The sequence below is a fragment of the Rosa chinensis genome, chromosome 6 (genome assembly GCF_002994745.2).
Source record: "Rosa chinensis cultivar Old Blush chromosome 6, RchiOBHm-V2, whole genome shotgun sequence".
In the NCBI taxonomy this organism is placed as follows: Eukaryota; Viridiplantae; Streptophyta; class Magnoliopsida; order Rosales; family Rosaceae; genus Rosa; species Rosa chinensis.
In genome coordinates this window covers 4,270,857-4,292,935 of record NC_037093.1, presented here as the reverse complement: position 1 = coordinate 4,292,935, position 22,079 = coordinate 4,270,857, and the positions used below count along the sequence as shown (strand labels likewise).

The window sequence follows — 22,079 nt, the reverse complement described above, 5'->3', positions numbered from 1 at the left end:
AACCCACGGACAAGTAAACAGTACATGCTCAATTGTTTCCACCGCAGAAGAACAAATAGAGCACAATGGAGATGAAGAAGTGTAACGATAAAAGAGAGCATCCATAGTAGCAATAGCCCCAGCAAAACATCTCCAAAGAAAAGAACGAATTTTAGGGAGAGTATGAACCTTCCAAACACTTTTCCAAGTAGAATCAGCCACCACATGAGACTGATGAGGATGAACTTGTGGACCTGTGAAACTAACAGAGTGATGGAGATGATAGCCTGTACGCACGGAGTAGTCACCGGATTTAGTGAAGGGCCATATCAGACGATCAAGAGGGAGTGGTGGAGGGAGTGGCAAAGCTCTTATTGCATTCTGTTCTGAGATTGAAATAAAGTCAGAGATGGTGTCTAGCTCTCAAGTAGATGTCGAAGTGTTAATGATAGAGCTGACCAAAAGGGAATCAGGAAGACCACAGTGAGAAACATTAAAAGAAGGAAGAGAAGGAAGCCAATTATCTCTTCCTAAATTCACCGAAGAACCATCACCAATCTGCCACAAAGAACCTCGAGCAAACAGAGGACGACCCTCCAAAAGGTTGGACCATAACCAAGATGGGGAAGAACCCCTAGATGCTTCCAAAAAAGAACAATTCAGAAAGTAACGATGCTTAAGAACTTGAGCCCAGAGAGCAGTTGATTTGATTCAACATGATTCATTGACATATTTTGGCTTCTGATTCATTGTTTTTAAGATCATCATAACATTTTCGATATATTGGATGTGTTTTTTTAGATTGATTGTTTCTATGTTTTTTCATATATATATATATATATATATATCAGTATATCAGTGATTTTGGGTTTTAAACAAACCAGAGTTCTTTGGTATATACCTCTTTTTGATTGCAAACTAGATGTTTTTTGAAGATATTAACTCTGTCATATGCTTTCAGATTGCCAAAGGTTTTTCCAATCAACTCAAACTGTTCCTGATGTAGTTTTTCAATTTCAATTTAATTATGAATTGTTTTCTTTTGTATTTTTTGTCTGAGTTAGATTTTTGATAAAGTTTGCATCTTTTGTTTGAGTTGAATTGAAGTTTAAATAGGCTTAATGAATGAGCAAGCAAGTACTTTGAATGAGAAAAAAATGAACAGAATCTGGTTATCCAGTTAATATAGCTCAGTATTTATACCTTTTTTGTCAAAAAAGAAATTGAAATATGTTTTTTACTTAGAGTTATTAGTATTGCTGCTATAACTATTGATGGTTATTATCACTTCAACTTTCTCATTATAAATCCTTCTTTTTGTAGTAAATACCAGTTTATCAGTATTTCCTTGAGTATTTGGTAGACTTTAAATCCAAAATAGAGCAGTAGGAAACAGTACTGTTATTTCTCATTCCTTCTCAGTTATGTGCCGCTAGTTAACAACTTAAACCCTAGATTAAAGGTTGTCAGCTGTTTTATACTGAGTAAGTAAATAACCTAAATTAACCATCATATGTTGCTTGCTTTAAAACTGACTCAAACTTTCAATGATACTATTTCAGGGAGTTTTTGGGTCAGCTTTCCAGGTTGCTGTATAGACATGGTTTCTATGCTAAACTTTTGGGGATTATATTGCAATTATCACCAGTGGTACCTAGCAGTCAAGTTTAGTTGAATTATCTACTGTATCCATCTTGAAGCCCTTGGGGATTGTAGTTACAGTTGCCATAGGTTTTGCATTGAAACATACTGTTGCTCTTTTGACTCAGAAAATCCAGAAAGAAAGCACAGGCTATCTAGCTTCATTTACGATTAGACTACCAAAAGATAGTTGTTGTTTATGTACTCTACTAAACTGAAAACATATATCGATAATAAAAATACTTGCAGCAAAACGCGGGCTATATGATAATTGGCTTGAGTACATAATGTGGAGGTCTAACTCTTTTGCATTTCCAATTTCTCACAGCACGTCGATAGGAGCTGGTTGGTGAGGTCTGTCTTGCATCTGTTGGTGAGCGTTGTTCAGAATGTATCTGAGAAGGTGTCGGAGCGAGCTAAGAGGGCCTTACGATCGGTTCTCCCAGTTCCAATCCCCACCGAGTTGGTAAACATTCAATTCAATTATATATGTGTGTGTGTGTCAGATGAGCTTGTAAATTGTTAATCAGAATTTTGGTTTCGGAAAAGATCGGATTTTTATAGCTGAAATGTTCATGTAGGTGGGGTTTTATGTTGATGGGGTTCTAATGCTGGCATTTTTGTGGATGTTGAAGGCATCTCTTGAGGTAATGTACCCAATTTTCGATGTATTTGGTTGTTATGATGCTTTTATTGATTTCAATTCCATATGAACTAAAGATCATTTGCGTGCTCTTCATTCATGGGTTAGATTGTGTGGATGCTTACGCTCTCAGGTCATCGGTATGAAGTGAGGAGAGGTGCTAGTTTTAGTGCTGAATTTGCATAGACAGTTAGTAACTTGAAAAGGGTGTTTTTGATTTACACCATCTTTGCGGCTTAGTAGTGTCATAGTCAATTATGAGTATGATGAGATTCTGACTAGAATCTTTGACAGATATTCTGAGTTTCTGACTGCCTTGTTTGGTGCTTGTATTGAACTTGTGTCCTGTCATTTAAAAGAAATGAAAAAAATGAAGGAATATTTGGTAATTGTCTGATACCAATTTTGGAAAGTGGGGTCTTGTTTCTTGAAGTATGAATCATTATAAGTTACTGGGTTTAACAGAGGTCATGGTTCTTTGTAATCTATGAATATACTGCAGATGGATATAAAGTCAAATTGATGGTGAGGTAAAAAAAAACAATACTATATGATTTAGTAGTCAGTGGTGCTAATGCAAACATTTGTTGTGGTTTTGCAATGGAAATCTAATACTGTAGCACTTAAGGATCCCCTAAACCCTTTGTGGAAAGTGCAGATACGGATGGGAAGAGTTTGCTTTTTGTCAATGTCAATTTATCTGGAAAACATAGCAGGAAAATGTAGTAACTGTTGAAGGATATTGACACTTAGTGTGCCTAGTCAAACTAGGATAAGTTCTATAGTTGTAATAGGAGAGGTTTCCTATTCCATGTTAGAATAGGAATCCTTGTACTCTTAGATTATGCACTTTGTAATCCCTATATATAGGGCTCCTATTCTCTATAATGAAATACACTTCTCTCATCAATCTCTCTCAATACCAATATACTTAAACACGTTATCAGCACGACTCTAACCACAAAACAGAAAACCAAAACTCATTCACAAAGCAGCCCCTAGCCCAAGCTAGCCGAACCTTCGCTGCAGCTCGAACGCCCGTGCGCTTGCAACCTTGCACAGAAGCCCCTGCTGCCCCCTCCCTGCAGCCCTGCGTTCCAGCCTGCTACCACCGAAGCATCCCTGCTGCGCAAACAAGCCAACGCACACCCACTGCATCTTTTTCCCGTTCCTGTGCACATCCGTCTTCTTAAAAGCCTCGAAAAGTCTAGTTCGGAAGCTCAGATCGAAAAACTTTCTTCATCAAAGTTGTTCGTCTCTGTCTCTTCCATCTAACCTCCGAATTTCAGCCTTATCGGAGTCATATTTAGATCTGTACACCAATCGAGGTACAAGCTGTTCAGAACAGAATCTGCTCCGAATTTTCACCAAGTAAGTATTCAAAAGAGTAAGTTTTGAAGTTCCTATAATTCGAAATTTAAATATTTCTTCTTTTCTCGGGGACTTGAAAACCTCCCTTCTTCTACATCCCACCTTTCTTATAACGTGGGTTCGATTCTTGAAAAGCGGAATCGTGGGGATTCACGTAATTAACGAACTAAGAGCGTTCGTAAGACTTCGGACTAAGAGCGTCCGTAAGCATCGATTAACGACCATATAAACATCATTGTTTCGGTCTAATCCAATTATTCTTGGAAATCGATTTCTTGGTAGCATAGCTCGGAAATCTTATTTATATTAGTTTTCGTGGAAGCATTGACTCCGAAACTAACTTGTTTTTGTTTCATCTTTCAGGATGTCAAACACAAACAAACTCGATTTTGTTCCATTGGATTATGCAGGCAAAAGGTACTTAATTTGGGTCACTGATGTCGAGATCCACCTTATTGCCCGTGATTTATTGCATACAATCCAAGAGCTTTGTCCTATAGAAACAGCTCCAGACCCTCAAACTGAGAAAGATAATTCCAAGGCACTTGCCTTCATGAAACGTCACATGGATAGTGACCTACAGTTTGAGTTCATAAATGAGGATAGCGCCATAAAGCTTTGGCATGCGCTTCGCGAACGATATGGCAATGTTCGTGACTCCATACTTCCGAATACAGAAGCAGAATGGAAACATCTTCGCTTCTCTGAATTTGACACTGTCATGCAATTTTATTCGGAAGCTCTCAGCATCAGAGCAATGATGCGTCTTTGTGGAAAAACAATCACAGAAGACTAATTGATTGAGAAAACCCTCAATACCTTCCCCGTCTATGCTATGAGGTCCTCTGACTTATTCCGGACTCATGTAAATGCAAGACGGATCACAAGTTTTCAACAGCTTATTGAAGCTATGGTCACTACTGAAAGACATGGCAATGAACTTGTGAAAAGAAGATTTGACAGGCTTCAAGATAGCTATCAAGAGCATCGTCCTATGGCTAGAGAAAGTCGCCATCGACGTCATGATCCATATGATCGAAATGCTCAAGAAGGTAATCACTCAAGGCGACAATCACACGACCGTAGGAGGCGTGATTTTGAGGGACATAGGGTTGGAAACCATGGAGCCAACGTTGGCCATGGGCACTACTTTCCAACGCCACTAGTCTTAGGGACTATGCATATTGCGCCAATGCGCCTCAATCAAGGGAGAATCCTCTTTATGGTGTCTATTTCTGATATGGAACGTCTGATCAATGGACCTGAATTTGCAATGTACCTACGAAGGTAGTCGCATTATGGTGATCCAGACATCGAGTTCACAAAGACTTTAAATCTGGCGATGAAGACAACATGCCACAGATTTTTATTTAGAATAATCTTTTATATTTCCAAGAATTATGTAATGGCAATTATGCCTTAAATCAATAAAATGACTTATTGTATTAACTCTTTCCCTCTAGGCGTACTCAAGAGTACTTGTGATGTCTAGGCAAGGTTTGATCTGAGAGAACGGTTTTAAAAGTGAGCAACGCTCCACCAAAATCTCGCCTTACCTTACCTGGTCACAACTAAATTGAAATTACCGAACAGATAGAGTGACTACGATTTGTCTACGATTTGATTTTTATATTGGATTATATTATGGTCACGAAACTTTGGTGTCATCATTGGATATTATTAATAAAGTATCGATTTATTTTATCTCATGTCGTAGACATGTTTTTCGAACTTTATTATTTCAAAGATATAAGAGCCAATGGTTTTCATGTGGAAACACATTGTGAGAATGGACAAGAGTTCCTTTGCATCACCTCTAATGACTACGGACATAAACGAGTATTAGAGAAACTTATGTGTCGCTCTAGTGGGTTGTATGCAACCACTATTCGAGTCATTGAATCCAACCATGTCATGAGAGATGATTTATGGGATTCCGACACATATAGGCTTTGGCACGACCGTTTGGGACACCGAGGTCGTGACATGATGATCCGTATATTAAAGACTTCACACGGACATCCCTTTTTCAGAACAAAAGGAAGTAAAACTCGAAATTTGGATCAAGGAGGAGCACCTGCGCCTCACGGCGCCTTCCCCCTTCAAGTCCGGCCACCACTAGCCGGCGCCGCCATCCCCCTGCGGCTCAAGGGTGGCTTTGACGCCACCTCTGCTCCTCTGACTCAAATTTCGACTTCTAAAGTCCATTGTGACTTCATGGCTCAACCAAAATCCTCATTGGTTGTTTCTAGAGCCCATTATCCGTTCTGCAAAGCCTGCTCTTTAGCAAAGTTAGGATCGAGACCATCCTATGCAAGGGACACCAAAGAAAATATACCATTCTTGCAAAGAATTCAAGGTGATATTTGTGGACCTATTCAACCATCATGCGAACCATTTCGATATTTTATGGTATTGGTTGATGCATCGACACGCTGGTCACATATCATGCTATTGTCCACAAGGAACGCTGCATTTGCTAAACTCCTAGCACAAATAATTAAGTTACGGGCTCACCACCCTGATCATCCCATTAAGTCTATAAGATTAAACAATGCTGGGGAGTTTACATCAAAGACTTTTGATGATTATTGCATGTCCATTGGGATTGATGTTGAACATCCTGTTCCTCATGTTCATACCCAAAATGGTCTCGCAGAAGCCACCATTAAACGACTACAAATGGTTGCTTGAGCATTGGTGATGCGCACCAATCTCCCTATTTCTGCTTGGGGCTATGCAATATTGCATGCAGCTGTACTTATTCGTCTGAGGCCCACTGCCACTCAACCCTTTTCTGCGTCCCAGATGGTGACTGGGTATGAGCCTAATGTCTCACACTTACGCATATTTGGGTGTGCAGTTTATGTGCCAATTGCGCCGCCACAGTGCACCAAAATGGGTCCTCAACGACGATTAGGCGTTTACGTTGGTTATGATTCTCCAACGATTATCCGCTACATAGAACCCTTGACAGGCGATCTATTTACCGCTAGATTTGCGGATTGTCATTTTGATGAGACAGTCTTCCCGTCGTTAGGGGGAGATAAGAACATAAATGTTCAACAGGAACGACAGGAATTGTCGTGGTCTGTCCCCACTCTGTCTCATCTTGATCCCCGAACCGCACAGTCCGAAATTGAAGTGCGGAGAATTCTCGATCTTCAGAACATAGCAGAATCGATGCCTGATGCGTTTTCTGATATCGCTAAAGTGACGAGATCACACATACCTGCTGCAAATGTGCCTGCAAGGATTGATGTCCCTAAAATTAGAGGACATGACGCCACCTCAAGGGCACTTGAGCATGGCGCCAACGTCCACAGTGGTAGTGACGTTGTGGCTAGGCCCACGGCTCCTGCCAGGAAGCGCGGGAGGCCAATAGGTTCGATGGATTCTCGCCCAAGAAAGAAAGCGAGTTCGGCACAAAATAATCCATTAATCATTGATGTAAGTAATCCATCTCATGAGAATATTCCGGATTATGGTTATGTCCAAGAGACATCATTGGGGGACGCTCCAATGTCAAAACCAACTCCAGAGAATAGAGAGATCTCCATAAATTACACTAGTGTACATGAGATGATGGATAGAAATTCTATGGCGATTGATGATGCATTTGTATATCATATTGCAAAAGGAATTATAGAATATGATGATATCGAACCTCGCTCTGTTGAAGAATGTCAACGAAGAGCGGATTGGCCTAAATGGAAAGATGCGATCCAGGTTGAATTGGATTCACTAACAAAGAGACAGGTATTTGGGCCTGTAACGCAGACACCCCCAAATGTAAAGCCTGTTGGCCATAAATGGGTCTTTGTTAGAAAGCGTAATGAGAAAAATGAGGTGGTAAGATACAAAGCCCGCCTTGTGGCGCAAGGTTTCTCACAACGCCCGGGAATCGACTACGAGGAGACATATTCTCCCGTAATGGACGTGATAACGTTCCGCTACCTTGTCAGTTTGGTAGTTTCCGAAAAACTTGACATGCAGCTTATGGATGTGGTTACAGCATATCTCTATGGGGATCTAGATTCAGAGATATATATGAAGGTTCCAGATGGACTTCAATTACCCAAATCAAGTGGCTCTAAACCACGGAGCACGTTTTCAATAAGATTAAAACGCTCACTATATGGATTAAAACAATCCGGACGGATGTGGTATAACCGTCTAAGTGACTACTTGATTGGGAAGGGATATATTAACAATGAAATATGCCCATGCGTGTTCATTAAAAGAAGAAGTTCCGGATTTGCAATCGTAGCAGTTTATGTCGATGACATGAACCTAATTGGAACTCTAGATGAGTTGAAGGAAACTGCTAAATACTTGAAATCCGAATTTGAGATGAAAGATCTTAGGAAAACACGGTTTTGTCTCGGTTTAGAACTCGAGCACTGTAGTGATGGGATTTTGATCCATCAGTCTGCATATACTCAGAAAATTCTAAGGCGCTTTAATGAAGATAAAGCGAAGCCTGCGAGTACTCCCATGATCGGCCGTAGTCTTGAGCCCAGAAAAGATCCGTTTCGTCCAAGGGATGAGGACGAAGAACCATTAGAGGCCGAAGTGCCCTATTTGAGTGCAATAGGAGCATTATTGTACTTAGCTCAATGCACAAGACCGGATATCTCATTCGCAGTAAACTTGTTAGCTCGACATAGCTCTGCGCCAACACGCCGCCATTGGATTGTTGTAAAGACCATCTTTCGATACCTAAGAGGTACAACTGATATGGGCCTATTCTATCCCTACAGAGAGAAAATGAATGACGGAAAGTTGGGATCGGACCCCAAAAGGCAAAACGCCCCCGTCCATGGAATGGCCGCCGGCCATGTTGCCGGCGCCGGTGCCGGCGCCGCTCATGGTGGCCGGCGTCCTCCTATCTCCCTCCATCAAAACGACAATGATGTCTTGATGGGTTTTGCTGATGCAGGGTACCTCTCTGACCCTCACAAAGGTCGCTCCCAAACAGATTATGTCTTTACCATGGGAAGCACTGCGATATCTTGGAGGTCTACAAAACAGACCCTTGTTGCTACTTCCTCAAATCATGCAGAGATTATTGCTCTACATGAAGCTGTACGTGAATGTGTATGGCTAAGGTCTGTAATTCGACACATTCAAGGAAGTTGTGGTTTGAAATCTACCACGGATGAACCTACATGCATTTATGAGGATAATGCAGCTTGTATTGAACAAATGAAGTTAGGTTTCATAAAAGGCGACAACACCAAGCATATATCGCCTAAGTTCTTTTATAATCAGCAACAACAATCACTTCTAAAGATTGAAGTAAACCAAGTCCGATCAGAGGATAATGTAGCGGACTTATTCACTAAGTCGTTACCTAAATCCACCTTCGAGAAACATGTGAAGAGTATCGGATTAAGAAGGTTATCCGAGCTCCCATGATTATAGCAATCAGGGGGAGATATCGACATCAGGGGGAGTTACTCAGTCTCGAAGGATCAAGGACGTGTTGCACTCTTTTCTCCTCCTCGAGTTCATTTTTATCCCACAGGGTTTTTCACTCGAGCAAGGTTTTTAACGAGGCAACGGATGAAGCGTCACCACCAAGTTTGAGCGGCACAAGGGGGAGTGTTGAAGGATATTGACACTTAGTGTGCCTAGTCAAATTAGGATAAGTTCTATAGTTGTAATAGGAGAGGTTTCCTACTCCATGTTAGAATAGGAATCCTTGTACTCTTAGATTATGCACTTTGTAATCCCTATATATAGGGCTCCTATTCTCTATAATGAAATACACTTCTCTCATCAATCTCTCTCAATACCAATATACTTAAACAGTAACAATGTTTAGCTATGTGTGAGCTGTGGCTGCTAAGAGCAATAGATAACCGAGGCTGGAATAAACAGGCATGCCAACATTCGCACATACCAAAATTAGTACTATGAGCAGTTTTTATATGCATTGAATTTCTAGTGATAAGCTCTAGACACATGCTATTTTTAGAAGCTTGGTTTTAGGGTAAGTGCTGCATTTCCTAGGTTTAGAAAACCTTTGACAAGGATAGCTCAAATATCGACAGTAATTAAACTGGTAAGCTACAGTTAAGAAAATGAAGGACTTTGTTAGTTGTTAAAAACTCAGAAATTCAATGACCAGAGATTTTCTATTCATAATGATCTCTCAAGCGTCTTGAGGGTCAAGAATATACGCGTATCTATCAGTCCCGTCCTTATTTGAGTAGGACAAACTTCTACATCTACTCATACTTGAAAAACCAATCTTAAAACCTGAGAGACATATCTTACTTGAATTTGTGAAACCCAAACTTATTGTTCTATGTGTTGCGGCTGCACATGATCTAGTGACTCCAAAAACAATTAGTTGAATCAGAACTGATTGAGGCCTATATTGGTTGTGGCATGACCTCCAAAACCATGCAGATCAAATGTTGGAAATCAACATCAACCCTCTGCAATGATAGATCTAGGAATCTCTCTTTCCGAAGCACTTTCACTCTCTCGAAGTTCTTTATCCTTTTATTTACCAGCACAAAACATCTCACTAGGAAGCTGCCTTCAGGAGAATCTATAGAATCGGGTGGAACACTGCATTGTTGATGGTTCTATTAGATGGAGCATTTTAAGGGGTGGCTTGCGAAGTGATATAGAACTTGATATATGTAGCAATGTGAAATGTGTGGAATGTCTTGTATTTGCAAGCAATGTGCAATGAAGTGGTATGTGGTGAACTTGGGATTTCCTGTATGCGTTGTTACTTTAATAGCTTTCAAGTTTCAAGTCATAATGCTCTACAGTTGATGTTTTAATTGAGCGCTTCCACTTGTGTGGTATACCTGACAAAGGATTATTAAGTAACACAGTAGTTACAAGTCTTATTTCAGTTGTTTTTGTCACCTTTGGATTATGCCTGTATCTAATTTTCACTTTAGTATCTTAAAAAAGTTGCTAAATCTGTGTTTATGTAAAATCCAGGTCATTTGCACCCTTGGTAGCCTAGTCTTTGTAAGCATCTTACTCATTCAGGGGATCTGGATTGGAGTGGCTTATGTACAAGAAAACCGCAACCATAAAGGCGGCATTTTTGAAGATGAAGGCGGCCCGTCGAAGCGAGCTAGGAGGGACGTACGATCGGTTCTCCCAGTTGCAATCCCCAGCAAGTTGGTGAACATTCAATTAGATGTATGTGTCAGACGAGCTTGTAAATTGTTAATCAGAATTTTTGGTTTCGGAAAAGATCGGATTTTTATAGCTGAATTGTTGATGTAGGTGGGGTTTTATGTTGATGGGGTTCTAATTAATGCTGGTGTTTTTGTGGATGTTGAAGGCATATCTTGAGGTAATGTACCCAATTTTCGATGTATTTGGTTGTTATGATGCTTTTATTGATTTCAATTCCATATGAACTAAAGATCATTTGCATGCTCTTCATTCATGGGTTAGACTGTGTGGATGCTTACGCTCTCAGGTCATCGGTATGAAGTGAGGAGAGGTGCTAGTTTTAGTGCTGAATTTGCATAGACAGTTAGTAACTTGAAAAGGGTGTTTTTGATTTACACCTTCTCTGCGGCTTAGTAGTGTCATAGTCAATTATGAGTATGATGAGATTCTGACTAGAATCTTTGACAGATATTCTGAGTTTCTGACTGCCTTGTTTGGTGCTTGTATTGAACTTGTGTCCTGTCATTTAAAAGAAATGAAAAAAATGAAGGCATATTTGGTAATTGTCTGATACCAATTTTGGAAAGTGGGGTCTTGTTTCTTGAAGTATGAATCGCTATAAGTTACTGGGTTTAACAGAGGTCATGGTTCTTTGTAATCTATGAATATACTGCAGATGGATATAAGTCAAATTGATGGTGAGGGAAAAAACAATAGTATATGATTTAGTAGGCAGTGGTGCTAATGCAAACATTTGTTGTGGTTTTGCAATGGAAATCCAATACTGTAGCACTTAAGGATCCCCTAAACCCTTTGTGGAGAGTGCAGATACGGATGGGAAGAGTTAGCTTTTTGTCAATGTCAATTTATCTGGAAAACATAGCAGGAAATTGTAATAACAATGTTTAGCTATGTGTGAGCTGTGGCTGCTAAGAGCAATAGATAACCGAGGCTGGAATAAACAGGAATGCCAACATTCGCACATACCAAAATTAGTATGATGAGCAGTTTTTATATGCATTGAATTTCTAGTGATAAGCTCTAGATACATGCTTTTTTTAAAAGCTTGGTTTTAGGGTGAGTGCTGCATTTCCTATGTTTAGAAAACCTTTGACAAGGATAGTTCAAATATCGACAGTAATTGAACTGGTATGCTACAGTTAAGAAAATAAAGGACTTTGTTAGTTGTTAAAAACTCAGAAATTCAATGACCAGAGATTTTCTATTCATAATGATCTCTCAAGAGTCTTGCGGGTCAAGAGTATACGCATATCTATCAGTCCCATCCTTATTTGAGTAGGACAAACTTCTACATCTACTCATACTTGAACAACATTGAAAAACCAATCTTAAAACCTGAGAGACATATCTTACTTGAATTTGTGAAACCCAAACTTATTGTTCTATGGTGTTGCGGCTGCACATGATCTAGTGACTCCAAAAACAATTAGATGAATCAGAACTGATTGAGACCTATATTGGTTGTGGCATGACCTCCAAAACCATGCAGATCAAATGTTGGAAATCAACATCAACCCTCTGCAATGATAGATCTCTAGGAATCTCTCTTTCCGAAGCACTTTCACTCGCTTGAAGTTCTTTATCCTTTTATTTACCAGCACAAAACGTCTCACTAGGAAGCTGCCTTCAGGAGAATCTATAGAATCAAGTGGAACACTGCATTGTTGATGGTTCTATTAGCTGGTGCATTTTAAGGCTAGGGGTGGCTTGTGAAGTGATATAGAACTTGATATATGTAGCAATATGAAATGTGTGGAATGTCATGTATTTGCAAGAAATGTGCAATGAAGTGGTATGTGGTGAACTTGGGATTTCCTGTATGCGTTGTTACTTTAAAAGCTTTCAAGTCATAATGCTCTACAGTTGATGTTCTAACTGAAGGCTTCCACTTGTGTGGTATGCCTGAGAAAGGATTATTAAGTTACACACAATGTTTTCAAATGCGAAAGCGAAGGCGAAGGCAACTTGTTAGAGCCTCGCGAGGCAAGTGCCTCAAGGCGTTTTCCCGAAAATATTATAATAATACATTTTAATTATAGACAATATAAGAAAATATTTAGGTTAAAACAAAGAAAGAAATCCACAAAATAATATATTTTCAAATATTCAAGTGGTATCTGCAACTATCATGGTACTACTAGCAATATAAGTTCTATCAGTTCTATTGCTGATGTTTAAAAACGTCTATATTGGTTACAAGAAACTTTAGTAAATTAATTCCAACTGACCTTGCTGGCTGAATAATAGAGAATGATTATTAAATAGAAAGAAAAGGAGGTAAAATGAGGTTATAAAAACGACGTCTGCTTTAATTAATTGCCAAAGACGACGTCGTGTTTAAAGCGGTATACTTGAGCAATGAACTCAAACCCACGTCGTTTTGATGCAAAAGATGAAAGGAAAAAAGAAAGGGACCCACGACTTCACCTTCTTCCTTGCGCCCAGGCCGCATCACAGCTCGCCTTCTGCAAGGCGATTTACCGTCGCCTCACACGGGAGCGCGCCCCAGGCTCGCCTCGGCATCGCCTTTGAAAACACTGGTTACACAACAGCTACAAGTCTTATTTCAGTTGTTTCTGTTACCTTTGAATTATGCCTGTATCTAATTTTCACTTCAGTATCTTTAAAAAGTTGCTAATCTGTGTTTATGTAAAATCCAGGTCATTTGCACTCTTGGTAGCCTAGTCTTTGTAAGCATCTTACTCATTCATGGGATCTGGATTGGAGTGGCTTATGTACAAGAAAACTGCAACCATAAAGGCGGCAATGTTGAAGATGAAGGCCGCCGTTGACTGGCGCACAGCTCCATAGGAGGACTGCTTGGCATCAAGGATAACTGATTGAGCACTGTTGTCAATTTATCGTCATGATCATCCCTCAAGCTCCACTTTATATGTTTATTTTCATCCCATTTGATTCTACTCCGAACATATACATGTCTTGTTATTTATGTTATTAATTCGAACGGATTAAGAATTTGCATCCACTTCATGGTCACTTTATAATGCAGTTCAATCGTAAAAATGGTTCTTTGTTTAGGGCTGTCAACAAACTAGATTTCGATTGAAACAACTAGCCCAAACCTAATTCATTTACAATCGCATTATCAAAACTCTTGAGTTCAAATTCATATCAATTCATTTTAAACTGACGAATCATACATATCTAGATCATAATCGATCATTTGAATCGAATCGATGATTTCTTATATCACAATTATTTTCAAACTCTATATCCATGGACAAGTTCCAATTTGATCAACCATATGATACAAAACGGAAAAAGATTTTCTATGTGCATGAAATATAACGTAATAAGTGAAGAAATTGAAACAATATTATGATTAATTTTCAGGATCATAAGCAGCAAACTTTTCCGCTACCATGTTAACTAATTCTTGATTAGATACGTTGAAACAAAATGCAAGTGCCAGAAAATTTAGAGATGCGTGACTAAGTTTATATATTACATAACATTTTCAATTATTTGACAATTTCTGACCAAATTCAAAACAATATATAAAACCATAGTTCTATCACAAAAATGATATTCGTGGAACCTAATTGCACAACATTTTCTTATGGACTAGGAGTATGTTGATAGGGCTGCACATGCTGTACTACTTTTGCGATGAACTCACCAATGTTTTTGTCCTTCATCCATAGCCTTTCTAGCCACTTGCTTCCATTTCATAGCATTCCTTCGACTCTCTTTCCCTGTCGCTCCTTCCATTATTTCAATTATACAATGCTCAACCACATCTTTCCTTACAATTCCTTTCTCATCAGCTAAAGCTTTAAGTCCAGTTTCCACACATCCATAATGTACTTGGCATTGGTGCCTTGGTCAGTCCATTGTGGCATTGCCAGCAGTGGAACCCCTAGACTCAAAGCCTCCAATGTAGAGTTCCAACCACAATGTGTAATGAAGCACCCAACAGCTTCATGAGCCAAGACCTCCAGTTGGGGACACCAAGAGACTACCAAACCGTTCTCAGATGTCTCCTCCACAAACCCTTTCGGGATCTTACCTGCTTCTGATTCCCTAACCACCCACAAGAAATTGCTTTTGCTGCTCCTCAATCCCCAAGCCAGTTCCTCCATTTGCTCAGCTCCAAGTTCTGCTCCACTACCAAATGACACATAAACAACAGACACCTTCGGTTGTTCATTGAGCCATTTCATGCAGGCATCATTATTTTGCTTGAAGAGACTGCCACCATAATCTTTGTCCTCTTTAAGTCTGTTATCCAAGTACATGGATGGTATGGTTGGTCCTATTGTCTTCAATGGCCAAAGCTTCGACATCCAATCTACTACCTATACATATATAGAGCAAGAGAACCTGAGTAATGATGACCAAGTTTGGCTACCTTAATTCACAATTATTGGAAGAAGTTCCAAAGAACAAATTCTCATGCCCCTCACTAAAGCAGCTAGCTTAATACACACACACACACACACCCCACTCATGATAGCACCGCATTCTTTCTGAAGGAGTGTTGCTTAACAAATAACACTCCTACTGATTATTTGATGTATATCCAATTTAGTTTACATCAATTCTTATGATGACTACTAGTTATAACATTGTCGATTTTTTTACTTTTGGGGACAATTTATAGTAACTTTGATGAAACTAAAACACAAAAATACTAATTAATACATAGTGATCGACATATTTATTACTTACTTCTGGTTCCAACTCATGAAATGTGTTGCAGAGAATCCAATCAGCCTCATCAACAATAGAGAACTGACCAACAACCATATCATACACAGCAGGATACGACCCCAAATCGCACAAAAAGGATGGAAAATCGACAGCTTCAAGCGGAAGCTGCAACCCTGGGATCAAAATTTCCTCATCACCGCCACTAAAGGAAGCTTCAACAGTCCTTTTTGGGCATGATAATAAATATTTCCAACAGCACAAGACTGGGTAAAGAAAACAGCCCCAAAGATCCCAAATTTCTTGGCAACATCCAAGGACCAAGGCATGAATGCATCATAAACAATACAATCTACTGGGTATTCAGAGCTGGACATCCTCCTAAGGAGCTTAGTTAAAGTTTGGGGACCTATTTCCCAAAAGCGGTTCAAGTAAGCGTCTGTGCTTTCTGCTGTTGCAAAACCTCCCTCATCGTAGCCATCAGAAATGGTCTCGAGGGCGATGTTGCACTTACTGGATCCAGCATGGAGTTGTAATGTGTTGAGGAGAAAATGAGTGGTGACCAATGTGACTTTGAGTCCTTTGTGATGGTGAAGCTTGGCAAATTGAAGCATGGGATTGATATGGCCTTGGGTTGGATAGGTTAGGACTAAACAATGAGCTTTGCGAGTTCTCTCTCCATCGTTTCTCTGTTTACATGATATGGTTTCTCCAGATAAGCTTACTGTTAAATATAGACCTAGCATGAGGACCTTTTTTTTTTTTTTTAAATATGAGGACTTTTTAAATATAGAGCTATGAGGACTTGGGACCAAGGACTGTTAGATATAAAGATGGAAAAATTTCTGGTAAGGAAACACCAATTAACCATCATGTGTTGCTTTCCAGGTTGCTGTATCGACATGGTGTCTATGCTAAACTTTTGGGGATTATATTGCAATTATCACCGGTGTTACCCAGCACTCAAGTTTAGTTGAATTTTCTACAGTATCCATGTTCAAGCCCTTGGGGACTATAGTTACAGCTGCCATTGGTTTTGCATTGAAACCTACTGTTGCTCTTTTGACTGAGAAAATCCAGAAAGAAAACACAGGCTATCTAGCTTCATTTACGGTTAAACTACCAAAAGATAATTGTTGTTCATGTACTCTACAAAACTGAAAACATATATCGATAATAAAAATGTCCGCAGCAAAGAGCGGGTTATCTATAAAAAGGGCCCTTGACCAAATGCACCAAAATTGGCCAAATTTATCCCACTTAGTCCAGCAACAGATTTTTATTTTCAGTAACCCGATTTCAAAGAGAATGACAAATTTACCCTCAGCTTAATTAAACAATTACATCATAGCCACACACACACACACACACACTCTCTCTCTCTCTCTCTCTCTCTCTCTCTCTCTCTCTCTCTCCGTACGTACAGATCACCGGTCCCGACGAGAGGTACGACAACGACGAACCGATCCAGGCCTTGTTTCTTCCGCGCCTTCCAAGGTCGAGCCTGTGGCCTCCAGCAGCTACGACACCAACTACAATCGCTTTGAGTTCGACTTCGACAATCACCGATCTGAGGGCGTTCGTCTTCTCTGAACTTAGAGCTGCGGGTCCAGTCGGGCCTTGCTGATCGGAGACTTCAAAGCGGCGTCGTCGCTAAGAGTGAACTGGAGTTTTGAATCTGAATCGGAATCGGAGGATTTGTGGTCAGAAAGGGGAAGACAGGTTCAGGTTCTCAGCCGGTGCTCTCTCTCTGCGAGTTCGATGCTCTTCCTCTGCCAATGCCGCTGTTTTTGCCCCAAAACAGCTACTGTGTGTCCTTCTCCGGTCTCGGTCGTCGTCCTGGTCTTTCTCCATTCTTACCCTGAAACAGCAACCGGCGAAAAAGTGAAGAGGTGGGTGCCCAAATCTATTTTTTTTTTTTTAAGAAATGGGATAGAAAAGAAAAAAAAATTTGAATGTCTATTGGGGGTCAATAGACATCTATTAGAGGGCAATAGACATTTTAAATTTATATAATCTCTTCGTTTTTTTCTTTAATCAAAGTTTTTTTTGTCTAATTTTAAAAAGATTAGTTCCCATTCTGGCAACCAAAATTTTTTTTGGGGGGGGGGCAATAGACGTCTATTAGGGAGCAGTAGTCTCTATTAGGGGGTAATAGATTATTGGGGCAATAGACGTCTATTGGGGGGCAATACATGGCTGACAGTCGTCTATTGGGGGTTAATAGACTATCGAGGCAATAGACGTCTATTGGAGGGCAATAGGGGGCAATAAAGGTCTATTGGGGGGCAATAGATGTCTACTGGGGGCAAAAAAAAACATTTCCGGTGAGATTTTCAGCAAATTCCGGTGGGCAGCAGCCGATGACCGGGCTCCGGCAAAGTCTCCTCTCACTTCCATTTTTTTTTTCTCTCTCTCTCTCTCTCTAAGTTTCAAAGGGGTGAGGGTAAAATGGTATTAAAAAAAATTAAAAAACAAAAAAAAAAAATCTTAATGGGGTATTAGGGAAGACCTCCTTAGAGTGTTTTCGGTAAGAGGGAATTAAAAAAACTTAATGGGGTAAGTGGAAAAAAAGTATCTAAAAATGGGATAAATAGACAAAACCCCTATAAAAATGCCCGCAGCAAAGACTTTCGGTCCCTGCATCATGCTTTAGGTTTTCGAAATCAAAAGAGTTGCTTAGTGAGGGACAGGCCGGAGGGTTGGTTCTGTTTTGGAATGGAGAGATCGATCTGAGGATTCGAACCAGATTTGCACATCATATTGATGCGGAAATTCATGGTGGGCCTGGCGATCCTGTATCGCGACTAACAGGGTTTTATGGTTATGCACGTACATGTGATAGGGAACGATCTTGGCAATTGTTGAAGGATCTGAGGGATCTCGATTCACTGCCCTGGGTAGTGATTGGGGACTTTAATGAAATTTTCAACAATGGGGAGAAAATTGACGGACCACCTAGAGCAGAACGACAGATGAGGGGCTTTCGTGATGCTTTGGGTTATTGTGAGTTGCTCGATATGGGGTTTCAAGGTCCTAGGGTTACATGGTGGAACTCAGAAACCCACTTAAGGCTGGACCGTGCTGTTTGCACTCCTACTTGGTGTGATGTATTTGGATTTGCTAAGGTTACTCATCTGCCTCCTAGCGATTCTGATCACGTCCCAATTCTTTTTTAGGCTAGTGCAGTTCCTATTCCTAAACGGCCAAAACATCATCGCTTCAAATTTGAATCGTTTTGGTTACAACATCGAGAGTGTGATCCATTGGTTAAGCAGTGTTGGTAGACTGAGTTCACTGGAGTTCCCATGTTCCAAGTGGTTCAGAAAATAGCTCATACTCGGATTACCCTAGATAAAGGCAGAGGGAGACATTCAAACATAGGCAGCAGCAAATGCTTAGTGTATGTACTAGGCTTGAAGAGTTGTTGGATTCCAATGCTACGGTAGTAATTCAGGAAGGAAAAAAACTGTTGATGGATAAACTTCAGTCTCTTCTCTCCCAAGAAGAATTGTTTTGGAGGCAACGAGCAAAGGTGAGTTGGCTCAAAGAAGGTGACAGAAACACAGGTTTCTTTCACCGTCAGGCAGCAAATCGGAAACGGAAGAATGCTATTCATGGTTTGTTCGATGACCAAGGTGTGTGGCATGAGGATGATGATGGAGTGGAACAGGTGGTGACGAAGTATTTTACTGACATGTTTACTGCTTCTCCGATTGACATGGATGCTATGCTTCACACGTTAAATGCTATACAACCTTGTGTAACACCAGCAATGAATGCTCAACTTTGTGAGCAATATTCAGAGGAAGAAGTTCGGATTGCTTTATTTCAAATGTATCCTACAAAATCACCAGGGCCAGATGGAATGCCCCCATTATTTTTTCAACACTACTAGTAAGATATTAGAAAGGATGTAACACAGGCTGTGCAGAATTTCTTACATACCGGGCTGTTGTTAAAACAGGTGAATTTTACTCACATTTGTTTAATTCTGAAAGTTGACAATCCTCTGAGGATGTCGGATTTATGGCCAATTGCACTCTTTAATGTTCTTTATAAGATATGTTCAAAGGCCATTGCAAACAAGCTTAAGGTGTTATTGCCAGAAATCATTTCACCTTTTCAAAGCGCTTTTACTCCTGGTAGATTGATCACAAACAACATCCTTGTTGCCAATGAAGTTGCCCATTTTGTACACAACAAAAGAGCAGGGCATGATGGTTATCTGGCTCTGAAATTGGATTTAAGCAAGGCATATGATAGAATGGAATGGGAATTCCTTGAGAAGGTGTTAGAAAGATTTGGTTTTTCTCGGGTTTGGATTGACCTAGTAATGCAATGTGTAAACTCAGTAAAGTTTTCCTTTTTGATTAGAGGAAAGCCTAGAGGACTTGTTACACCTAGCAGGGGTTTGAGGCAAGGTGACCCCTTGTCACCTTATTTGTTCTTGATTGGTGCAGAAGGTTTTTCTGCGCTTCTACAACAGAAACAACATCTTGGCTTGCTACCAGGTATTGAGGTTTGTCATGGTGCCCCTTTTGTTAATCATTTACTGTTTGCAAATGATAGTATGCTGTATGCAGAGGCTTCGCTTGAGGCATGTTATGAGATACAGAATATGATTGACATTTATGGCTGAGCTTCAGGACAACTTGTGAACTTTAATAAATCCTCAATTGTGTTCATAAAAAATGTTAGCACAAATTTGCGGGAGGAAGTGGCTTCGTTAATGGGTGTAGAAATAGTGGAGTCTCATGAAAGATATTTAGGGTTGCCAACCTACGTGGGACGTAAGAAAACAGCAACTTTTCAGTACATAAAGGATAATTTGGCCAAGAAGTTAAAGAGTTGGCAAGGGAAAATGCTTAGTGGAGCAGGAAAGGACATTCTAATCCGGGTTGTAGCTCAGGCCCTTCCTACATATGCCATGAGTGTGTTTCAATTAACAAAGAATTTTTGTGAGGATTTGGAACTAATGTGTGCAAGGTTCTGGTGGGGGAGTACAGATGATAAAAGAAAGATACATTGGAAATCTTGGGAGAAGCTTTGCCTTCCTAAAGAAGAGGGAGGTTTGGGATTTCAAAGTCTATCTGATTTCAACCTAGCTATGCTTGCAAAGCAAGCTTGGAGGTTAGCTAGCAATCCGCAGTCTCTCATTGCTCGAATTTTTAAGGCAAAGTACTTTCCTGATAGTTCCTTTTGGCATGCTTCGACCCATAGTGCTCCATCTTATTCTTGGAGGAGCATTTTTGGGACGAGAGATTTGTTAAAATCAGGTTAGTATTGGCAGGTGGGTGCTGGGCATATGGTGAGTGTTTGGACTGATGCTTGGGTGCCAGGGTTACCAAATTCCACTCCTATCTCTGGTCGGACAAGGTATAATGAGAATATGACTATTGGGGAATTATTTTGTGCACCAAGTGTGTGGGATGAGGTTAAAATCTGGTCCCTGTTTAATGGGGTAGAGGCAAAAGCTATATTGGCAATCCCTCTCTCTAGACGTCTAGTGCATGACAAGATTGCATGGAGACTTGAAAAAAAAGGAGAGTTCTCGGTAAAGACAGCTTACAGACATGCTTGCTCTGAAAATGTGGAGAGACCAATGATGTTGGTTGGTACGACTCCCCAATTTTGGAAGCGAATTTGGCAAGCTATGGTTCCAGCTACTACTAAAGTGAATATGTAGAAGATTTGTCACAATATTCTTCATTCTTTGGAAAGGTTAGTGACAAAACATGTTACTCTTGACTCATAACTGTGTGTACTTTGCATTGGGAGGATTGAATCTACACTGCATTTGTGTCTGGATTGTACCTTTACTTGTGAAGTTTTGCGTTCAAATGTTACGCTAGCTCAGGTATGTTTCACTACTGAATCATATGGACTGGGAATTCTGGAATGGATTATGTTTTGTACGAGTAGGTTGTCTTCAACTCTGTTTGATCTCTTTATCTTTCTTTTGTGGAGTGTGTGGAAAGAAAGGAATACAAGAGTTTGGGAAGATAAAGCTAGGAGTGTGGGGGATGTTGTTTTATTTTCCACTTCCAGGTTACAAGATTATATCTATCATAATTCTTGTAATTAATCTTGATCGTGGTAGAAGAGCTGATAGGGAGGTTCGTTGGCATAGTCCTCCAATTGGATGTATCAAAATAAATATAGATGGAGCATTTGTGACTGCTTCTGGAGCAGGTGCCAATATAGCTCAGGAAACTTTCTTGTGAGTAAAGGAAGGCCAGTATGGGGGTTGCTCTCAGCTGAGCATGCTGAACTTCTCTCATGCAAGGAGGCATTGGAGCTTATAATTGAGCCGTCCTTGCAGCCTGCAATTGTGGAGACAAATTCTTTGGTTATTAAACAGCAGCTATCTAGTTCTGGAGTTAACTTGTCTAGACTAGGGCGTATATATGAAGACCTAGGAGTGTTGTTGGAAGCATTGCCTAATGTTCGGATAGTGCATATAAGAAGAGATGCAAATAAGGCAGCTCATCTAATGGCTGCACAGGCATCTGCTACAGGCCAAGCTCTCTTTTATTCTTCTGTTCCTTCTTTTCTTCATGAGGTTATTACTCATGAACTTTGTAGTCACTAG

At 40.2% G+C, this 22,079-nt stretch overlaps 1 protein-coding gene, 1 long non-coding RNA gene and 1 pseudogene across 2 annotated transcripts; 2 read left to right on the top strand and 1 right to left on the bottom strand.

The window, feature by feature from the left end:
- The first annotated feature begins 10,527 nt into the window (after window positions 1-10,527).
- LOC112169737 lies at window positions 10,528-13,825 on the top strand. Its single transcript, XR_002924855.2, has 3 exons — window positions 10,528-10,813; window positions 10,901-10,970; window positions 13,474-13,825. It is a non-coding gene; the product is annotated as an uncharacterized LOC112169737 (long non-coding RNA).
- A 359-nt stretch (window positions 13,826-14,184) lies between these two features.
- LOC112169735 lies at window positions 14,185-16,190 on the bottom strand (annotated as a pseudogene).
- A 4,026-nt stretch (window positions 16,191-20,216) lies between these two features.
- On the top strand, window positions 20,217-22,079 carry LOC112170610. Its single transcript, XM_024307956.1, has 2 exons — window positions 20,217-20,617; window positions 21,680-22,079. Exons 1-2 carry the CDS (start codon window positions 20,217-20,219, stop codon window positions 22,077-22,079), a joined length of 801 nt encoding a protein of 266 aa, XP_024163724.1.